The sequence below is a fragment of the Rana temporaria genome, chromosome 1 (assembly GCF_905171775.1).
Source record: "Rana temporaria chromosome 1, aRanTem1.1, whole genome shotgun sequence".
NCBI classification, from domain to species: Eukaryota; Metazoa; Chordata; class Amphibia; order Anura; family Ranidae; genus Rana; species Rana temporaria.
The window spans coordinates 87,536,360-87,553,394 of record NC_053489.1 but is presented as its reverse complement, the minus strand read 5'-3'; the positions used below and the strand labels follow the sequence as shown (position 1 = coordinate 87,553,394).

The 17,035-nt window shown below is 39.3% G+C and overlaps 1 protein-coding gene across 6 annotated transcripts in view; it reads left to right on the top strand.

Annotated features, from left to right (window-relative positions):
• MAST4 (microtubule associated serine/threonine kinase family member 4) overlaps positions 1-13,779 on the top strand; it is a 742,993-nt gene extending 729,214 nt beyond the window's left edge. For all 6 annotated transcript variants that reach the window (XM_040339988.1, XM_040339978.1, XM_040339995.1 and 3 more), the window contains 4 exons: positions 79-201; positions 2,834-2,970; positions 4,858-5,039; positions 6,035-13,779. In XM_040339988.1, coding sequence (XP_040195922.1) covers positions 79-201; positions 2,834-2,970; positions 4,858-5,039; positions 6,035-9,441 — 3,849 coding nt within the window. In that variant the 3' untranslated portion in view covers positions 9,442-13,779. The remainder of the gene's footprint in view (positions 1-78; positions 202-2,833; positions 2,971-4,857; positions 5,040-6,034) is intronic.
• Positions 13,780-17,035: the final 3,256 nt, after the last annotated feature.

The following is a 17,035-nucleotide window of genomic DNA, read 5'->3' as shown; positions in this document are numbered from 1 at the left end:
GCTTGTGTTTTGTCTCTCTGCTAAGAATGAGCATTGCCTGTTGTCGATTTTTTTAACACATGTTTGCTTTTCATGCAGAGTGTTGAAGAAGGTAGCCCTGCCTACCAGGCTGGTCTTAAAGCTGGAGATCTTATCACTCATATAAATGATGAGCCAGTTCATGGGCTTGTTCACACTGAGGTCATAGAACTCCTTCTTAAGGTAAATCTTGAATACGTTTTCTTACAATAAGGCAGTGGTTCTCAACCTTCTAGTGCCGTGGCCCCTTGATAAAATTTCCTAAGTTGTGGGGACCCCTAACAGTTAAATTATTTTCGTAGCGTGGGTTGTCGGCACCCAAGACAAGTCAAGACAAGTCATTTGAGTCCCTTCCACTCATACAGTATTTAAACCCAATGTGGTACATTTTAGGATGTGCCACTTTCTTTTTGTTCTCCCTTCTTTCCCTTTTATCTCTCTCTATCTTAATTTCTCGTCTTCCCCATCCCTCTCTCTAGCCATCTTTCTTGTTCTTTCTCTCCCTTTTTCTTGGTTCCTCCCTTTCTTTTAATTTCTCTTCCATGTATTCTCTATTTTTATTTATTCTCTTACTACTTGGGGGGGGGATGCAACATCCCAGGATTCGGTAACCCCTGGCAAATCATCATTCGACCCCCTGAGAGGGGTCCCGACCCCCAGGTTGAGAACTTCTGCAATAAGGTATATTTGTACTTGGTAATATATATATTTAAATTTTTTCAATTGAATTTAGAAAGGGGGAAGGTTTACAAAACTATTGGTTTTACACAGGCTTGGAAAACAAGTACAACAATAAAAGAAAACTCATAAAACTTAAAAGCCTAAGGTAACCTCACTCAAATCTGCTGGAAGGTACTAAGCAGATGTCAGAGGGGAAAAAAAACAAGCAAAAATAGGTACTCAGAAGCAAAGCAGTGCACATTTTTGAGGTGTTACCGATGATACCACAGTATCCCTTGTCCAGATATCCCATACATTGGAGAATTTTTTAGCGCATCCCCTAGATTCGTATGTGAATTATACAATGAGATCATTTTGTTAACAGACTTCCAATAGTCCAAAGATTTCCATGTAAGGAGTATAGACTTGCGTGCATAAAAACAATAAGAGGCCTATCAAAGTTCATAGCCCTAGAGGTAGCCAATAATTGAACTAGACCCAAAATACAAACGTCAATAGATAATGGTACAGAAATGGTAGTAACCACACAGATACACTGAGAAATTTCGGACCAGAATAATTTTATACCCGTCACTCCCAAAACACATGTAAAAACGTGCCAGGATATGCCATACAGCACCATTAATGAGAGGAGTGTGAGGGATAAATCGTATGTAACCTTTGAGGAGTTATATAAACTCTAAGTAATGGTATTATTTAAAGTGTTGCTAAACCCACAACCGTAAAATCAGTCTGTATATGCAGTAAAGCATGCTTGTTCTACTCACTGTGGTACCTAAGGGGTTAATCATTGTGTAAAAAGGCTGTCAGTTCCTGTCTTCTCTTATCCTCCCCATCTGCTGATAGTACAGAGCTTTGTGGGCACTATGCACATGCTCAGTTTGGTGTGTATTGCTAGAGAGTTTTTTTTTGAGAGGGTGCGTGTGCTCAGCACAGAGACAAGTCAGCACTGTCCAGACAGAGTGAGGGGTCCTGAAGCCTCAAAGGACAGTCAAAGCAGAATGAAAACTCCTCCTAGAAGCTTTAACCAGACACTGATAGAAGTCACAAGACTGCTGTATGTTGCTGATGAGAAAAGGTCTTCAGCAGTTTATATTTACTAAAACTATTCCATTTCCATGTTCTGTGTACTGTGTGAGACCAGATATAGTGAATGCGGGGTCCTGTTTAGTAAAACTTTTAAGCAATGTATTTTTTTTTTTTGTTTTGTATTTGCCTACTAGAACATAATTAAAATATGGAAGCCCAAATCCGATAAAAAAAATGGAGCTACTTACTGTTAGATATATATTTAATTGACTTTGTTTTGTGTTCATGTAAATAAAAGAAAGTGGTTGTAATGTCAGAAGTTTTTTTTTTATCTTAATGCATTCTATGCCTTCTGTGTGCAGCAGCCCCCCTAATACTTACCTGAGACCATCTCGATCCAGCAATGTGTACGAGTGTCTTGGCTATCCAAGACTCTCCCTTCTGATTGGCTAAGACACCAGCAGTGGCGCAATGGGCTCCCACTGCTGTCAATCAAAGTCAGTTAGCCAATCAGAATAGAGAGAAAGCGGGGACGAACTGCGGCTCCGTGTCTGAAAGGACACACAGAGCTGCAGCTCGAGTGCCCCCATAGCAAGCTGCTTACTGTGGGGGCACTCGGCAGGAGTGAGGGGCCAGGAGCGCCAGAGAGGGACCCAAGAAGAGGAGGATCCAGGTGGCTCTGTGCAAAACCACTACACAGAGCAGGTAAGTATAACATGTTTGTTATTTTTATATTAAAAAAAATCGCCTTTAGTATCACTTTAAGCCCCTGACAATAGGCTAGGCTATGGTCTATAACTTGCAAAGGGTAGCGAACAGAATTAAAACTTTGGATTTGCATTTTACTCCCCTGAATGACTTCCATTACCACAACGTGTGACGTTCCTAGCCCATCTTCTAGTTGGACTCCATGGGGTTGATTTACTAAAACTGCAGAGTGCAAAATCTGGTGCAACTGTGCATGGTAGCCAATCGGCTTCTTTCTTCAGCTTGCTTCTGTAGGGATTACCAAAGTTGTTATCAAGCTTCTAGTCATAAATATGGAAGATAGTGTGTGTGTGTATTTCTAATTTGCAATCTCTTATATATTATGATTTGTTGGCAGAGCGGCAGCAAGGTGGCAATCACCACAACCTCCTTCGAGAATACGTCGATTAAAACAGGCCCTGCAAGGAGGAACAGTTACAGAAGCCGAATGGTGAGACGCAGCAAGAAATCCAAGAAGAAAGAGAGTATGGAACGGTGAGTTGTAGCTTGTTTACAATTCATGGATATAAAGTACTGTGTGCAGTTGCACTTGGAGATATTTCTTTCACGTTTAGAACTTCATAAAATCTTTGATGACAATATTGATCTTTAGGACTAGTATTGTATTGATGTTAAAATAAGTATATCCCAGGTGAGAACAAAACTACAGCGTAAACTGAGATACATATTAATTTCTATCACATATTTAAATAATTTAGTGAATATGTTGAAGGTCAATGAAAGGCTGATGAGGCTCTCCTAACATCCAGGCTTGGATTACGATCAGTTGCGGTCATGTGCTCTATGCATACTACAAATCCTATCATTTTTAGTCCATCTCTGGAATGAGCAAGATAACTACTACTTGCTACTTACCATGATGAATGAACTTGGCCATCCGCCAACAGAAAGTCGGATAACGGCAGCAAGCATGTGTAGTTACTGTAACTTTTAGAAGTCATAAGGCTCGGTTCACACTACCACGACCTGAAAGCTGTGCGACTTTGGTGCGATTTTGACATTGAATCGACTTTGTCTTGTGCATGTATGCAGAGATAAAAGCATACAGGAAGATGCCATGCACTGCCTGGGTAATCTTCCTGTAATGTTGCATCCTAAATCACATCAATATAGATGAGAATCTGACTTGGAGGCGACTTCCATTCGTCTATGGGCATAAATCGCCTTGAATTAGTACAGGAACCTTTTCTAAAGTTTGAGTGACTTCAGTAGTACTAATTAAAACAGCTCTCATTGACTAACATGGGATTTCACATGTCATGCAACTTGGGGTCTCACAAGTCGGATCCCAAGTCGCAGCAGTGTGAACCGAGCCTAATATTGTTTCATTGTTGAACGTTTTGTCTTCTTAAATGAAGACAACCTACTTGTTAAACGAAAAAAAAATAGAAAGCTGCAGCACTCATAACACCTCTAAATATGGTTACTGTAAGTGGGGGTATCTATAAATCACTGACTTGGTGGAAAAGTAACTGATTCATCAATAAAGTGTGTGGTCCTGTTTTTTTGTTCACATCACATTATGTTCCTGGAGGAGCACCTGGGCACTGGCTTAGCGCAATGAAAAACCGTAGCATTTGCCTAAGAACAAACACCCCAGGACATTTACTAGTCTTATGTGGAGTGCTTGAGCAAAAAGCTTGTTTTGTGGTTTTAGCTTGGAAGTTCTTTTAATGGTCTAAATGGCTGGCACACCTTTTGTGTGTAAAAGTTCCACTACGTAATTATTTCTAAATGGTGTATTTTTTGTACTGTACCAAATTGCCATTATATTTTCCTGAGTTTTTGTGTACAGTGGAACCTCGGATTGCAAGTAACACAGTTAACGAGCGTTTCGCAATACGAGCACTGTATTTAAAAAAATTCTAACTCGATTTGCGAGTGTTGTCTCGCAAAATGAGCAGGATTCAGACCAAAGCGGTGTGCAGTACTGCGTTTGGCCTGAGGTGGGGGGCACCGGAGTCGAGCGGAGCCGAACGGCGCAGATCGTTATTGTTTGGAAAGACTCGGAAAGACACAAATACTCAGTTTCCGAGGTCAGTCAAGGTGTCCTCTGACCTTTCCGGCCGTTTCCGAGGCTGTCTAGTGCCCCCCCCCCCACCTCTGGCCGCATGCAGGATTGCATGCCATTAAAGTCAATGTGGAACAAATTATTTTCGTATCCATTGACTTTAATGGGGGAACTCGCTTTGATATGCGACTACTTTGAATGTGTTTGGTATATCTAAACTTGGTTTTATTGCTACATAATTTGAAGAATAAAATTCTAGCAAGGTCATTTGAAATAAAACATAGTAAATTAAATTGCAAAATAAATCTGTAGTATGTGATTTGTTGTGAGCATATCATTTTATTTTTCAGGAGGAGGTCCTTTTTCAAAAAACTGACCAAGCAGCCGTCTCCTCTGATTCACACAAGCCGAAGTTTCTCCTGCCTAAACCGCTCCCTATCTTCTGGAGAGAGCTTACCCGCATCACCCACCCACAGCTTGTCCCCCAGATCTCCAACTCCCAGCTGCCGCTCCACTCCTGACTTCCCATCGGGTGAGACATTAATTAAAGCAACTGGGCTTCCCTCTCTCAGATGAGAAAAGATAGTCCAGGATTTATAAAGATAAAACATGCAGCTCTTGCTGCAATATTTGCCTCCTCCCTGGTACTGTTCCCACGCAGACTTACCAAGTTGATTGACACCCAGCATTATTCAGTGAGTGTCAGTCCTTGGACTTTCCTGTGCCCTGCCCTTGCAATTCAATGATGCAGAAAATGGCACTAATGGCTATAATTGTATTTCCATACTAATCCATGATGTTGATTTTAACAATCTACTGCAAAAAAATAAAAAAAAAATTACCCTAGAAAAATTACAAAATATCTCTTGTGCTATATGATATTGTATTATTTTTTTCCACATTCCCATATCATTTGCTGTTTATGGTGTATTTATGGCTAAACGTAGCCAGTCAAATAACTGAAAAAACGATTTTGTTTTAGACTGGAGAGGGATTATACCGTGTGTGTGTGTGTGTGTTTTTTTTATTTTTTTGCCTGTCAGTGTTTTGGTATGTTTTGGTGACTGTTCTCCCTGAAAGTGATAGTGCAAGATAGTCTCAAATTTTGAGTTGTCACCAGAGCAAGAATATAGGGAAATCTTCCAATGGGACACTAGTTTGGGTGACTCTGGAGACTACCAGGGATTTCCCTCACTTTAAGTGGGATTTCTACTCAACTTTTATTCCTCCTAAATGGGAAAAAAAGGTGTTCAGACAGACAGCTGCTATACATCTGCATAGTGTCTACTGGGAGAATCATTAAAAGGTAACTGAGCGACATATAACGCCACTAGGGATTGAAAGTGAATATTGCAGCATATTGTTTTTATGATTAGACAACAACATGGGAAACAAGTAATAAAGGCCACATGGTGTGCATTACTTTTTTTTTAGCATTTACAACTTTCCTATGCAACACATTGTTGTTTTTTTTTTTCTTGTTTTTTTTTTTGTACGTTCTAATTTTGTCCTCATTTTTGTTTGTAGGCACCAATTCTTCACAGAGTAGCTCCCCAAGTTCAAGTGCTCCTAATTCTCCAGCTGGATCTGGCCACATAAGGCCTAGCACTCTGCACGGGTTGGGACCAAAGCTTGGAGGACAGCGGTACAGGTCTGGAAGGCGAAAGTCTGCTGGCAGCATACCACTTTCCCCATTGGCAAGAACCCCATCGCCTACTCCTCAGCCTCCCTCACCACAGCGCTCTCCATCACCATTACATGGATACTCCGTGGGGAACTCAAAGGCAACACCCAATTTCCCAGCAAAGATGCACTCTCCACCAACAATAGTAAGACACGTTGTCAGGCCCAAGAGTGCTGAACCCCCAAGATCTCCATTGTTGAAAAGAGTTCAGTCAGAAGAAAAGCTCTCTCCATCCTATTGTTGTGAGAAAAAGCACTTATGTCCACGCAAGCACAATCTTGAGATAACCAAAGAAGAAGTTCATAAGCAAACACAACGTGATTTAACATTACAGAGCCTTGAGGAGAACACATGTGATATTCCAGCATTTACACGTGTGAGACCTGTGGAGCAAGGCTGTCTCAAGCGTCCAGCATGTCGAAAACTCGGGAGGCAAGAGTCACTGGATGAGCTGGATAAAGAGAAGCTTAAAGCCAAAATAGTCATAAAAAATAAAGATATTTCAGAAAGACAGGACTTTCTTCTAAAACAAAACATAATATCAGATTTGCACAGTGAAATCCGACACCAGCTAACAGAAGCTGATAAGGATGACAAAGCACAAATAAAAAGATCAGCCATATCTGAAAATAAATTTTCTGCTTATGACACTCGTTCAGGAGGCATTATGTTCAAAGAAGCTCCCTGCAAGAGTATAAGTTCTCGCCCAAATGGCACCAGCCTTTCTTTAGATAGTCAATCATTCAATCATAGCTCTCCAGTTGCTGAAACTGCCCACATGTCCTATGAACTCAAGAAAGGACCCACTGCCTCCTCCTTCCAAGAGAAACTTGCCCATCCATCCGACAAGGGTATAAAAGATGACCCATTGGATAAACCTGCCACAGCAAACCTTGATTACTTCCGGAAGAAAAAGTCATTTGAAGACAAAGATGGTAGTCTTTGCCCAGTTTTAAAGCCTAAAATTGTTCCAGTATCTCACGAATGTATGCAGTCTAAGCCTGTACATTTACAGACAGAATCTCTAGCCATGCTAGATAACCGGACTTGTATGTCCAGTGTTCAAGGCACTCCAGTCTCTTTTACACCCTTAAAAAATTCTAACAATAGAAGCGAAAGTAATGTAGACAAATCGACTGTTACAACCACAGAGACACCTGTGCGGAAAAGCCCTTCTGAATATAAGCTAGAAGCAAGGTCTGTTTCATCCTTAAAGCCTATTGAAGGCACTTTAGACATAGCACTACTGTCAGGACCAAAGGTTACAAAAGCTGAGCCTGATATTTGTAATAATCAAACAAAATCTGATGAGCAGAGCCGAAATTTCAAGAGTGAAGGTCTAGATAACTCAAATGTGATATTTACCAAAACCAGCTATAATTGCTCTGGTATTCCCATAGTGAAAAAGGGACCCTTGGAGGAAAAACCCTGTGAGCCTCTACAGCCTTACTGCCGCACTGCAAAGATTTGTCAAAACAAAGACTCCTCATGCCTTAGAACAAAGGAAAACCTTATGGATGTGACAAATTCTCTTCAAAGCCAAAGGATGAGCACAGTAAAGCCAACATCATGCCCAGTAACTGAACAACTGTCTACGTCTGTGAAAGTTGATAGACAAGAAATGGTAAATCAGGAGGTCTCCTCTGTCAAGTGCTCACTAGAGCAAAGACATAGTTCATCATCCACTGAAAGGACTCGTATGTCGAGGGATTCCTTTGAGGATTTCACTGCTACAAATCTGGCAGACTACAGCAACTCAGAAAAGTACAGCTCAGCATTGAGCTGTATAGAAGAAGGAAATACGGGGACAGCAGTATCCCAAATGGCACTTGATCATCAAAAATGTGTTAAAAAAAAAGTTGATGCTTGTCGTCCCATTGAACTTGTCACTGCCAAAAAAATTTTGCAGAATGCAGAACTCTTTTCTAAAAATCAGTATAGCCAAAATAAGCTGCAAGATGCTACTCTACAAAAAGGAGATCCAGGGAATATAAAGAAGAATGGTGTAGAGGTCCCCCTTATGAAAAGAGATAATTGTGTTTCTGACATTAAGCGGTCATCTACAGCTTCAAATATCCCACCTGTAACAAGTATTAAAGCCCTTTCACCACTTAGGGAAGAACAAAAAGCAATTTGCCTTCAACTTGTCAGCTCACTTAACAAACCAAAATCAATGGTTGAATCTAAGTCCAGTTCTGTAAAAATAGTTCTGTCTGAAAAAAGCATTTTAACGCAAAACACTAAGCCAAGTTTGGCAGACCTACCAAATAATCAAATAGTTACAAATAAAACTGAAAGTTTTACACAAGCTGGCACTGGATTAAATGCAGTTGGAGTATCTTCAGTTCAGAATAAAGATACCATTAAAAAGGGACCCAGTTTTAGCTTTACATCCTCCAAAAACAACGTGAATACCAAGGACTCTACCACTGTTTCGAACTCTGAACAGAGTATCAATGTGACTGCAACAGTGAGGTCTGATGCTGCAAGCACTGTTAACCTTAAGGATTGTTCCGCAAAAACACATCTAAAAGAAAAAACAAGCGCACATATGAAATTAACTAGAACCAGTACTGTCAAAAGTTCTGTACAAAGTAGAGCTGTTCTTGATGTTACAGAGACTGGACCTCCATCCATTGACAATGGTCAAGAAAATAAATGCACTGAAGCACTTTATGTTCAGAATGACAAGGGCAAAAAGTTCACTCCCTTTACCAGTAAAGATACTAGAGAGGCAACATTGGACAAGCAAAAGTCTAGCATCTCTCAGAACTTGGTTGGGAAAGAAAGAGACCAGAGAAATGCACTGTGTGATACTAAAAGTATTGGCAGTGCTGCTTTGAACAAAGTTGGGAATACAAACATCTCTTTATCCAAACCAGACATGGCCGTATGTCCTGTGAATGTTTGTAAGGATAAAGTGGAACAAAATCTTAATATGAATGTTGATACTGTTAAATCAAAGAAGGATCTCCAAGAGATCTCCAATAGGTCTTGCCCTGCTACAAAAGAAGGCTGGCTATCCAGTAAACCTGTCATTGAGAAACAAGTTTCTAGTACCACCACACCAGGGACAGTTCGGAGAGATCCACCTTCCTCTCCCAGCAAGAAGAACATCACAAAAAGTATACCCAAGCCACCAGCTGCATCTCTGGAGAATTATTCCTCCCTTTCCTCAGATAAAGACTTAAAAGGACAGAAACGAGGCAAGGACAGTGTTTCACAGAGTAGTCCTCAAAAAAAGACATAATCTGCCAGCACCTTCATTAAGACCTCTTTACTGTAGTGGCTGCTGCTAAATCAAGACTACTTTGATAACCAGCACTGTGTTGTGGTTTATTTGCATTTGTACCATGTTGTGTGTAAGAAAAAAAAAGCAAAGGGGTTTGTACTCAAAATCCAGCCTGTAACTGGGTTGCTGTCCGGGTACACTCTTACAAGCTAAAAGGTGTGCCTGTAATGTTTGAGACAGGGCAAGGGCTATGGAAAATAAGGTCTCTGTAGAGAGTTACTGTTGTATTTTTTGTTGAATGTAGAATGTACATTAGAATGTTGAATTCCACTGCTTATTTTCTTATTGTACATTTTTTTTCTTACTGTTGACTACTTACAAAACTGAGATCAGAACCCCCATCTTATCAGTGGCAAAAGTAAAATGAAGAGAGCGTTCCACTTTTGGTGTTTTAAGAAAGATATTATTATTACTAAATGTGGTCACACCCAAAGACTAGGTGTCAATTTTGTGGCATTATTTTATGTAATTTAATGTTAGTATGGCCACTATAAATGAACAATGCAACAAATTATGGATATCTTGACAAATATAAGCTGTTTCCCAACAGACAGTCCTTTCGCTATCCCAGAAGTTTGTCGCAAAAAGAGGACCTTTGGTTATGTGTGTATTTCTAAGAGTTAAAAAGAGTAAATTGACCAAAAGTGCTTAAAGGGTAACTACACAAAAAAAATGTAATAATACCAATCAGTGGTGTGTAGTAAGATGCAAAATTTGGTGTGTAAACTCTGTTAAAATCCTTTTACCCAAATCTCTCATCTGAAAGTACTAGTCTTAGCAACTTCTAGTTCAGCTGTCCTCACCTCACTTTGCTGTGGCAGTGGGAGATTTCCTATATACATTGATAGGCTAACATCGATTTGAGAGGGAGAATACGACTCAGGGTATGGAGGTGTGCATAGTATTCACCTTCACCCAGTAACAAAACTCTCCATTAATGATTTCCCCTTGATCTTCCATGCTGCGCAACTTAAGATGCCATTATTTTGCAGCTCCTGTTAATTCCGTAGACTTCTATGGATCAACACTGAACTACAGGAAGAAAGGCTTGGAGGATGAGACCTGAGTGAAGACTCAAGAACTGTTTGGCTGAATTGTAACATTGAGGACCACCACTGATTTCTGTGTAGTAGGAAATACCTTTTTAAGTATAGTCTAGTTTGCAGGTCTTTTGTGCCAAATAATTCACATGTAGCCAATGAAGATCAGCTAGTACAAGAAGTAGGTTTAGTGGAATAGAAGTACTCCTCATAGATATCTGTCCTGTAGGTAAATTAACTGCAGATTAAATGAACAGTTTACTAATTGTGCTGTTAAAATAATGTATGTATCTTCAAATTAGGTGTGTTAATGACATCCAGTTTTGCCTCCATTTCACAAGTGCAAAAACCATAACTCTGTATAACAAAAACTGTTTCTCATACAGTTGTTGAATGTATATATATTTTTTTGTTTACTTCATAGGCTTAAAAGGGAAACTTGTTTTGAAGCCTAAAAAAAACAGCCTTTCTTATGAGTATACTTTTAGATGTTGATTCATAGCCGGGGGCCTTACAATGTAGAGGTTTTGCTGTGCTGGGTTCACATTTTTTGTAAGTGCATTAAATAACTCCATACATTTCATAGCATCTCCTTTTTGTGTATTATAAATATGTGAATAATGTAAAATAAAAATGTTTTTTTGTGTAACACAGGGGCCATGTTAGAGCTACTTGGTGCTTGAAAGGTGATATTACTTTCTACCTTTTTGTAAAGCCTTATTTATATTTTATGTACTCATTCTCAATCACATTTGTTTTATCTCAATCCATAGTTAAAAAGATTTGAGTAAAACTCTAAGCAATGGCGATGCCATATATGAATTTTTTTCAAGTAGTAGAAAACAAATAAATAGTATTGATTTGTTGTGGCCCACAGCAATCAGTTGAATTTTACCTTGCAGTGGTTTAGTAAAATCAGAGTAGGAGTGTTTTATCATAAGCATGAGGGTGACCTTAAAATAGTGTCCCATTTTCATTATAAGTCCTATCCATGTTTAAAGCCTCTACTCCTTAGATCATGGCTGTTTATGCTATTATAGATAGCTAACAAGGCACTGTGCATCACCTTCTCCATTATTTATACTAGCAGAAGACAGTCAGGAACAATGAATATAAAATCAGCATCTGCCTCATTATAGGAATGTTCCAAATTCAAGATAATAGAAGCTGGTTTTTGATTGGTTGCTAGAAGTAAAACACATCTCTACTATCCACACTGTTCTTTCATAAAATTCCAAGCATTCCTTCACTTTCATCCCTTAGGAACTCCTTACACATTGAACATTGTAGGTTCAATATCTTAGAAAGATATAATGGTCTGATGCAGTTCTCAGTAACAGCTAATCAGCTCAAGTGTTTTTCACTGAGATCACATCACGACAGACATCTGCAAGTGTATATGGTGCAGGTCTGTGAGTTACAATGTCAAACATTCAACGCAGAAGAGAAGACGACACAACAGAATCCATATACCTCATCTCTACTGAGTTGTCACAACACACAATTTTTGTTGCAGTTTAGGAATCAGTTTTTGTGGTGTGTGTAGTAGATATGTCGGTTTCAGTGTTTGTCATAATCATCTGCATGTTACACTGTTTTAGCTGACCGACCAGTTTGTGGGAGGTTGTCATGTTGTGGGAAAAATCACACGCAGGGTCACACTGAAAGTGAAGCCATGCCGTAGAAAGTCATCATGCTACATTTCCGTATTTGAACAAACTTTTTACATGCCTTGCAGAGCTTATAATGTTTAAGCACTGGCACCGCTGTCATCAGAGTACTAATATTGAGTTTGGGTGCTGCTTTTGTATAAACTAGCCAACTTTGCTGTAGTAACACTCAGATTACAGCATGCCATGGATATTCTTAGACCAGCCATGGCTTCTGTCAAAGAATTTCCAGTCTGAGGCTAATTGATCATGGCGTACAGTCCATAGCCACCAAGGGGTACCATTTTTTTTCTCGCCCTTTATAGTGTGCAAGAGCAAGCCCCAATAACCTTTGAAAAAACAGGACATTGACCACTCACCTTAGAGTTCTATTGGCTGGTGTGCCGTGATGGGAATACCGTGGGATGATTAGTTAGTATAAGTAGGATTATTTGACAAGTGATTCCTATTATCCCACATAGGGGCAATCACAGCCTGTATTGCTCTAGTTTTTGTAGGGGCTTCCAATTATCCTTGCTATGGCCATTAATGACTAGTTTCACATGAACAGCTTGTGTGGCTGGCCAACAAGCAAGTGATGACATTATTGGAGGTATATTATAATGATGTTATTGCCCTGCTAAAATATCATCACAATATTCTCTCTACTGTAGCTCAACAGAGAAAAAGTGCACTTCTGTAACACAGGCCATTGTAAAATCCTTGCTTAATACTTTTTAAAGTGTACCTGCTCATACTAAAAGAGAAATACTCTGTTTTCTAAACATTACTTTAAATATAAAGGTAGTGGCTGATTATAACGTGTTACTGTTTCTTCCTTTGAATGCCGGTGCTTGTGTACGGCCATCTTGTAATACGTCTTGCGGGGAATGTGGTTACTGTGGGTCGTGGTTTAGATATAATTGTCCCTTTAGCCCTGAAAACTGGATACGTGCTAGGTAGAAACGCTGGCTTGGCATTTTTCTCTAACATTGAGTGAGCTGCAGTTATTCGTGTTTTATGATGAAGTATTAGAAAGGACTAAGCCAACACAAGCTATGCTAGGGAATTTATTTAACTTTCAGTATAGGTTCACTTAAAAAACAATAATAGTCAAAATTACCTTCCAATAGCATTTTAGCAGTTATCTACCTTACAAAATATAACCATCTTAGCACATTGAGAAGCTGTTTTCATTTTCACCAGAAAAGTTTTCACCTCCCATTGATTAAATGTTTACAGATGTATGTACTGTGGGATCATTTCCTTCACCTGTCAAATTATTTTGTAGTCTTAAAGTACCCAATGTGTTCATGTCCAATTTGTCTGTTGTTGACCTTACTACTAATGTAAGATATTTGTGTTACTGGTTAGTCTCTTCTATGTAATGGTTCTACGAACTGTTCTCCTTTTCTAGTCTTAACTGCTGTAGAAATAGCAGCTTAGTATCTGTGCAATAAGTGTTTGTTGTCTTAACTTTCTATAAAATGAAATACACCAGAAAAACAAAAACTTTATGAATGTCGTATTTGTTGTATACTGAACACATATTTATACTTCAGCTGCAAAGCATAACATTGAAATAAAAGGTCGGCATGAAGGTCAAAGCTTTTCAGACTGACAGTTCATTTCCCTAGGCGCTCGCAGGTCAAGGCCACTGATGTTTACTGCTTCTGGTCCCAAAATGTATGCCTTCTTGGATGCTCTACCTTAAAGTGTATGAATAAACACAATGTCAAGAAAAAATTGTTACTTCAAGTGATCCTGACACTATACAATAACTCTGTAATTGACGAGCAAAAATATACTTCTAAATGGAGACTCTAAATACCACCTTTCCTGATGATCACACCATTCCAATGATGTAAAATTATACCCTATATTCCACTGGGAAACCAACAATGGCACCACATCAATCTTCCTCGAAGCTCCCCCTGATTCCTCTTGCTGACCTCCATCTCACTTTTGTTTCCTGTACCTGTGTGGAGGTTAGCAGGAAGAATTGGTGAGAGCTACTGAGGACAGAGCTTGCCCTGGATGTGTCTAAATCTAAGCAAATTTCATGGGACAATTTCACACTATTGGAAAAATTCTTTGTTGTCATGGTCAGGGGAAACAAGCTTTTACAGGTATATCTTAGCTTGGTAATTTTTGTAAACGAAGAGGGTTGTTTTAAAGCAAACTTGTAATTAGAAAAAGCTGACTAAACTAACCTTATGAGTTAGGAGACACCATCCATGGACTGCAGAACAAATTTTAATGTGGCCGCTTTGCTAAATACTGCTCAAGGCTCCCACGATGCAGCAGAGGCACTTTTCAGTTTTTAGTAAATCAACCCCAGAGTGCAAAATATGCTATGGTAGCCAATCAGCTTGTTCAATTAAGCTTTGACAAAAAAAAAATCCTGGAAGCTGATTGGTTTCTATTCACAGCTGCAGCAGATTTTGGACTCTCCAGTTTTAGTAAATTCAACCCCTTTGTGTCTATGTAATGGGCTAAAAGAAACTGGGTGGTGAGTTCAAAGAAAGGAACGCCGCCCCAGGTGAGCAATCGCTGCAGTCCAGATGCGATGGGTGCAAGCCACGGCTCGATGAGAAAGAAATAAAGCTGCACAACAAACGATTCAACGTGATTTATTCCAAAAAAGGTCAAATGACAGCCACCAAGACAATGACACAGGACCCAGGAAGTCCTGGGTCCTGTGTCATTGTCTTGGCGGCTGTAATTTTTTGGAATAAATCACTTTGGATCGTTCCTGTTGTGCAGCTTTTTTTCTTTCACGAGGAACTGGGTGGTGCCACACACATGAAGTTAAATGTCTGAGCAAAAAACAAGTAGTTTTTCTGCACATGCAGTACTTTTTTGAAGAAATTAAACCCTGTGGAAATGTGCATGTATTTTACAGAGATGTACTGCATATGATTTTTTCTTATATTTTGCCCAATGCATACATTTTAAATACAGGTACACATTAAACTGAATGCTGGTCTAAGCAAACTACTATGATTTCTCATGCCAGGTGACAAACGTTTGTTGTATATTCACAGTGGTGAGTGCAATAGCTAGTTTGTGCAACAAGACAAGAGTATGGAATGTGTGGCACATAATTACTTTTTTCCTTTTTTTTTTTTTACTTCAACATTTAACACACAAAACCAGGCAGAGGTACATGGCTATTCACAAAGTATATTGGTTACTGAAATTTGTGCCTTTTCCAACGTTCTTGTTTAGACCTAATATAGAAGCCGTAAGAAGTCTTTGCTATTCTTAACCTTCCTGGCGGTATGATTCTTTCAGAAAAAAGGTGCTGAAAGCGGTACCATTATTTGCAAGGAAATTTGATCGTTTTATACTGTAGGCCTGTAATTCTTAGCAATAACTCACTTAAATCTGACCAAACAAGAGTCTTGTAGGCATCCCGGGTATGAAATTGTTTTAAAAACAAAATGATAAATTATAATATAATAAATAATTATAAATAATTATAACAAATAATAATATAATTATAATAAAAATTATTCAATAATGTAATCGACTCAAAATCACTGAAATTTGCTCAGTTGCAGAATTGTCGCTGTCATTACATTTATTTTTTTATGACGAATTTCCCCACAAATCGCTATCGCACAATTCTGCAAGTGATTATAATTTATTATCGCTGTTTTCTAGCTGATCTAAAACCATTTTTGACATAAAGGGACATCTTTGGTTGCTATGGACAATATACAGTTTGCAGGCAGAAAGAACAGTTTTTATTATATAAAAGTACATGTAGGACACTGGGCAGACCACTAGGGACAAGGGGTGTGTTTTTTTTTTACATACAGTACTGTAATCTATAAGATTACAGTATACTGTATGTAATGTGTTTGTTTACGTTTTTGAATTTGGCGCCGTTCTCCGCTCCCGTGCGTCGTAACGTCGCAGGGAACGGAGATCGGCGTCACAGGAGGACGCTGTGTGAATCGAGCGAGGTCCCGCTCGCTCACACAGCGCGGTGGCATCGCTGGATCCAGGGACAAGGTAAGTAAACACTCTGTGGATCCAGCGAGGCAAGCCCGAGTCTGACTCGGGGTTACCGATCCTAGCACAAAAATCTAACCCCGAGTCAGACTCGGGAATACCGCCAGGGGGGTTAATAAGTAAACCCCTAACTAATAAAAGAGGAATTTCCACAGCATAAGTAGTACAATCCCACAGCTATCTTACAAGACCCTGTTAGATGGTCTGTGAAATCCTGGTTGCTGGGGTTTACAGAGAATGCAGACTGAGAAAAACCAATGAACACAGTTCATGTGTTGATAGGGTCATTGATTTTAACTGGTTGTGCCCTCAGCCCCTTTTTAGATAGATGGCTTTACTGAAACAAGTGTGTGTGTATATATATATATATATATATAATATATATGTGTGTGTGTGTGTATATATATATATATACACACACACACACACTAGTACTGTGTACATTTGTATGCAGGTGTGGAAAATGTCAATGAAGAATGCCTTCAGAAATAGAAGTGTTTTATAATGTATTTTTATCGGTTAACAAAATGGAATGTAAATTAACAGAAGAGAAATCCAAATCATCTAATCCAAAATTTGGAGTGATCACCCTTTGCCTTCAAGACCGCATAATTTCTTCTAGGTACACTTTCACACAGTTTTTGTAGAAACTTGGCAGGTAGGTTGTTCCAAACATCTTGGAGAACTAACCAGAGATAGACTATGGATGTAGGCTGCCTCAAATCCTTTTTTCTCTTCGTGTAATCCCAGACAGACTGGATTATGTTGAGATCGGGGCTCTGTGTGGCCAAGCCATCACTTCCAGGACTTCTTGTACTTCCTTACGCTGAAGATAGTTCT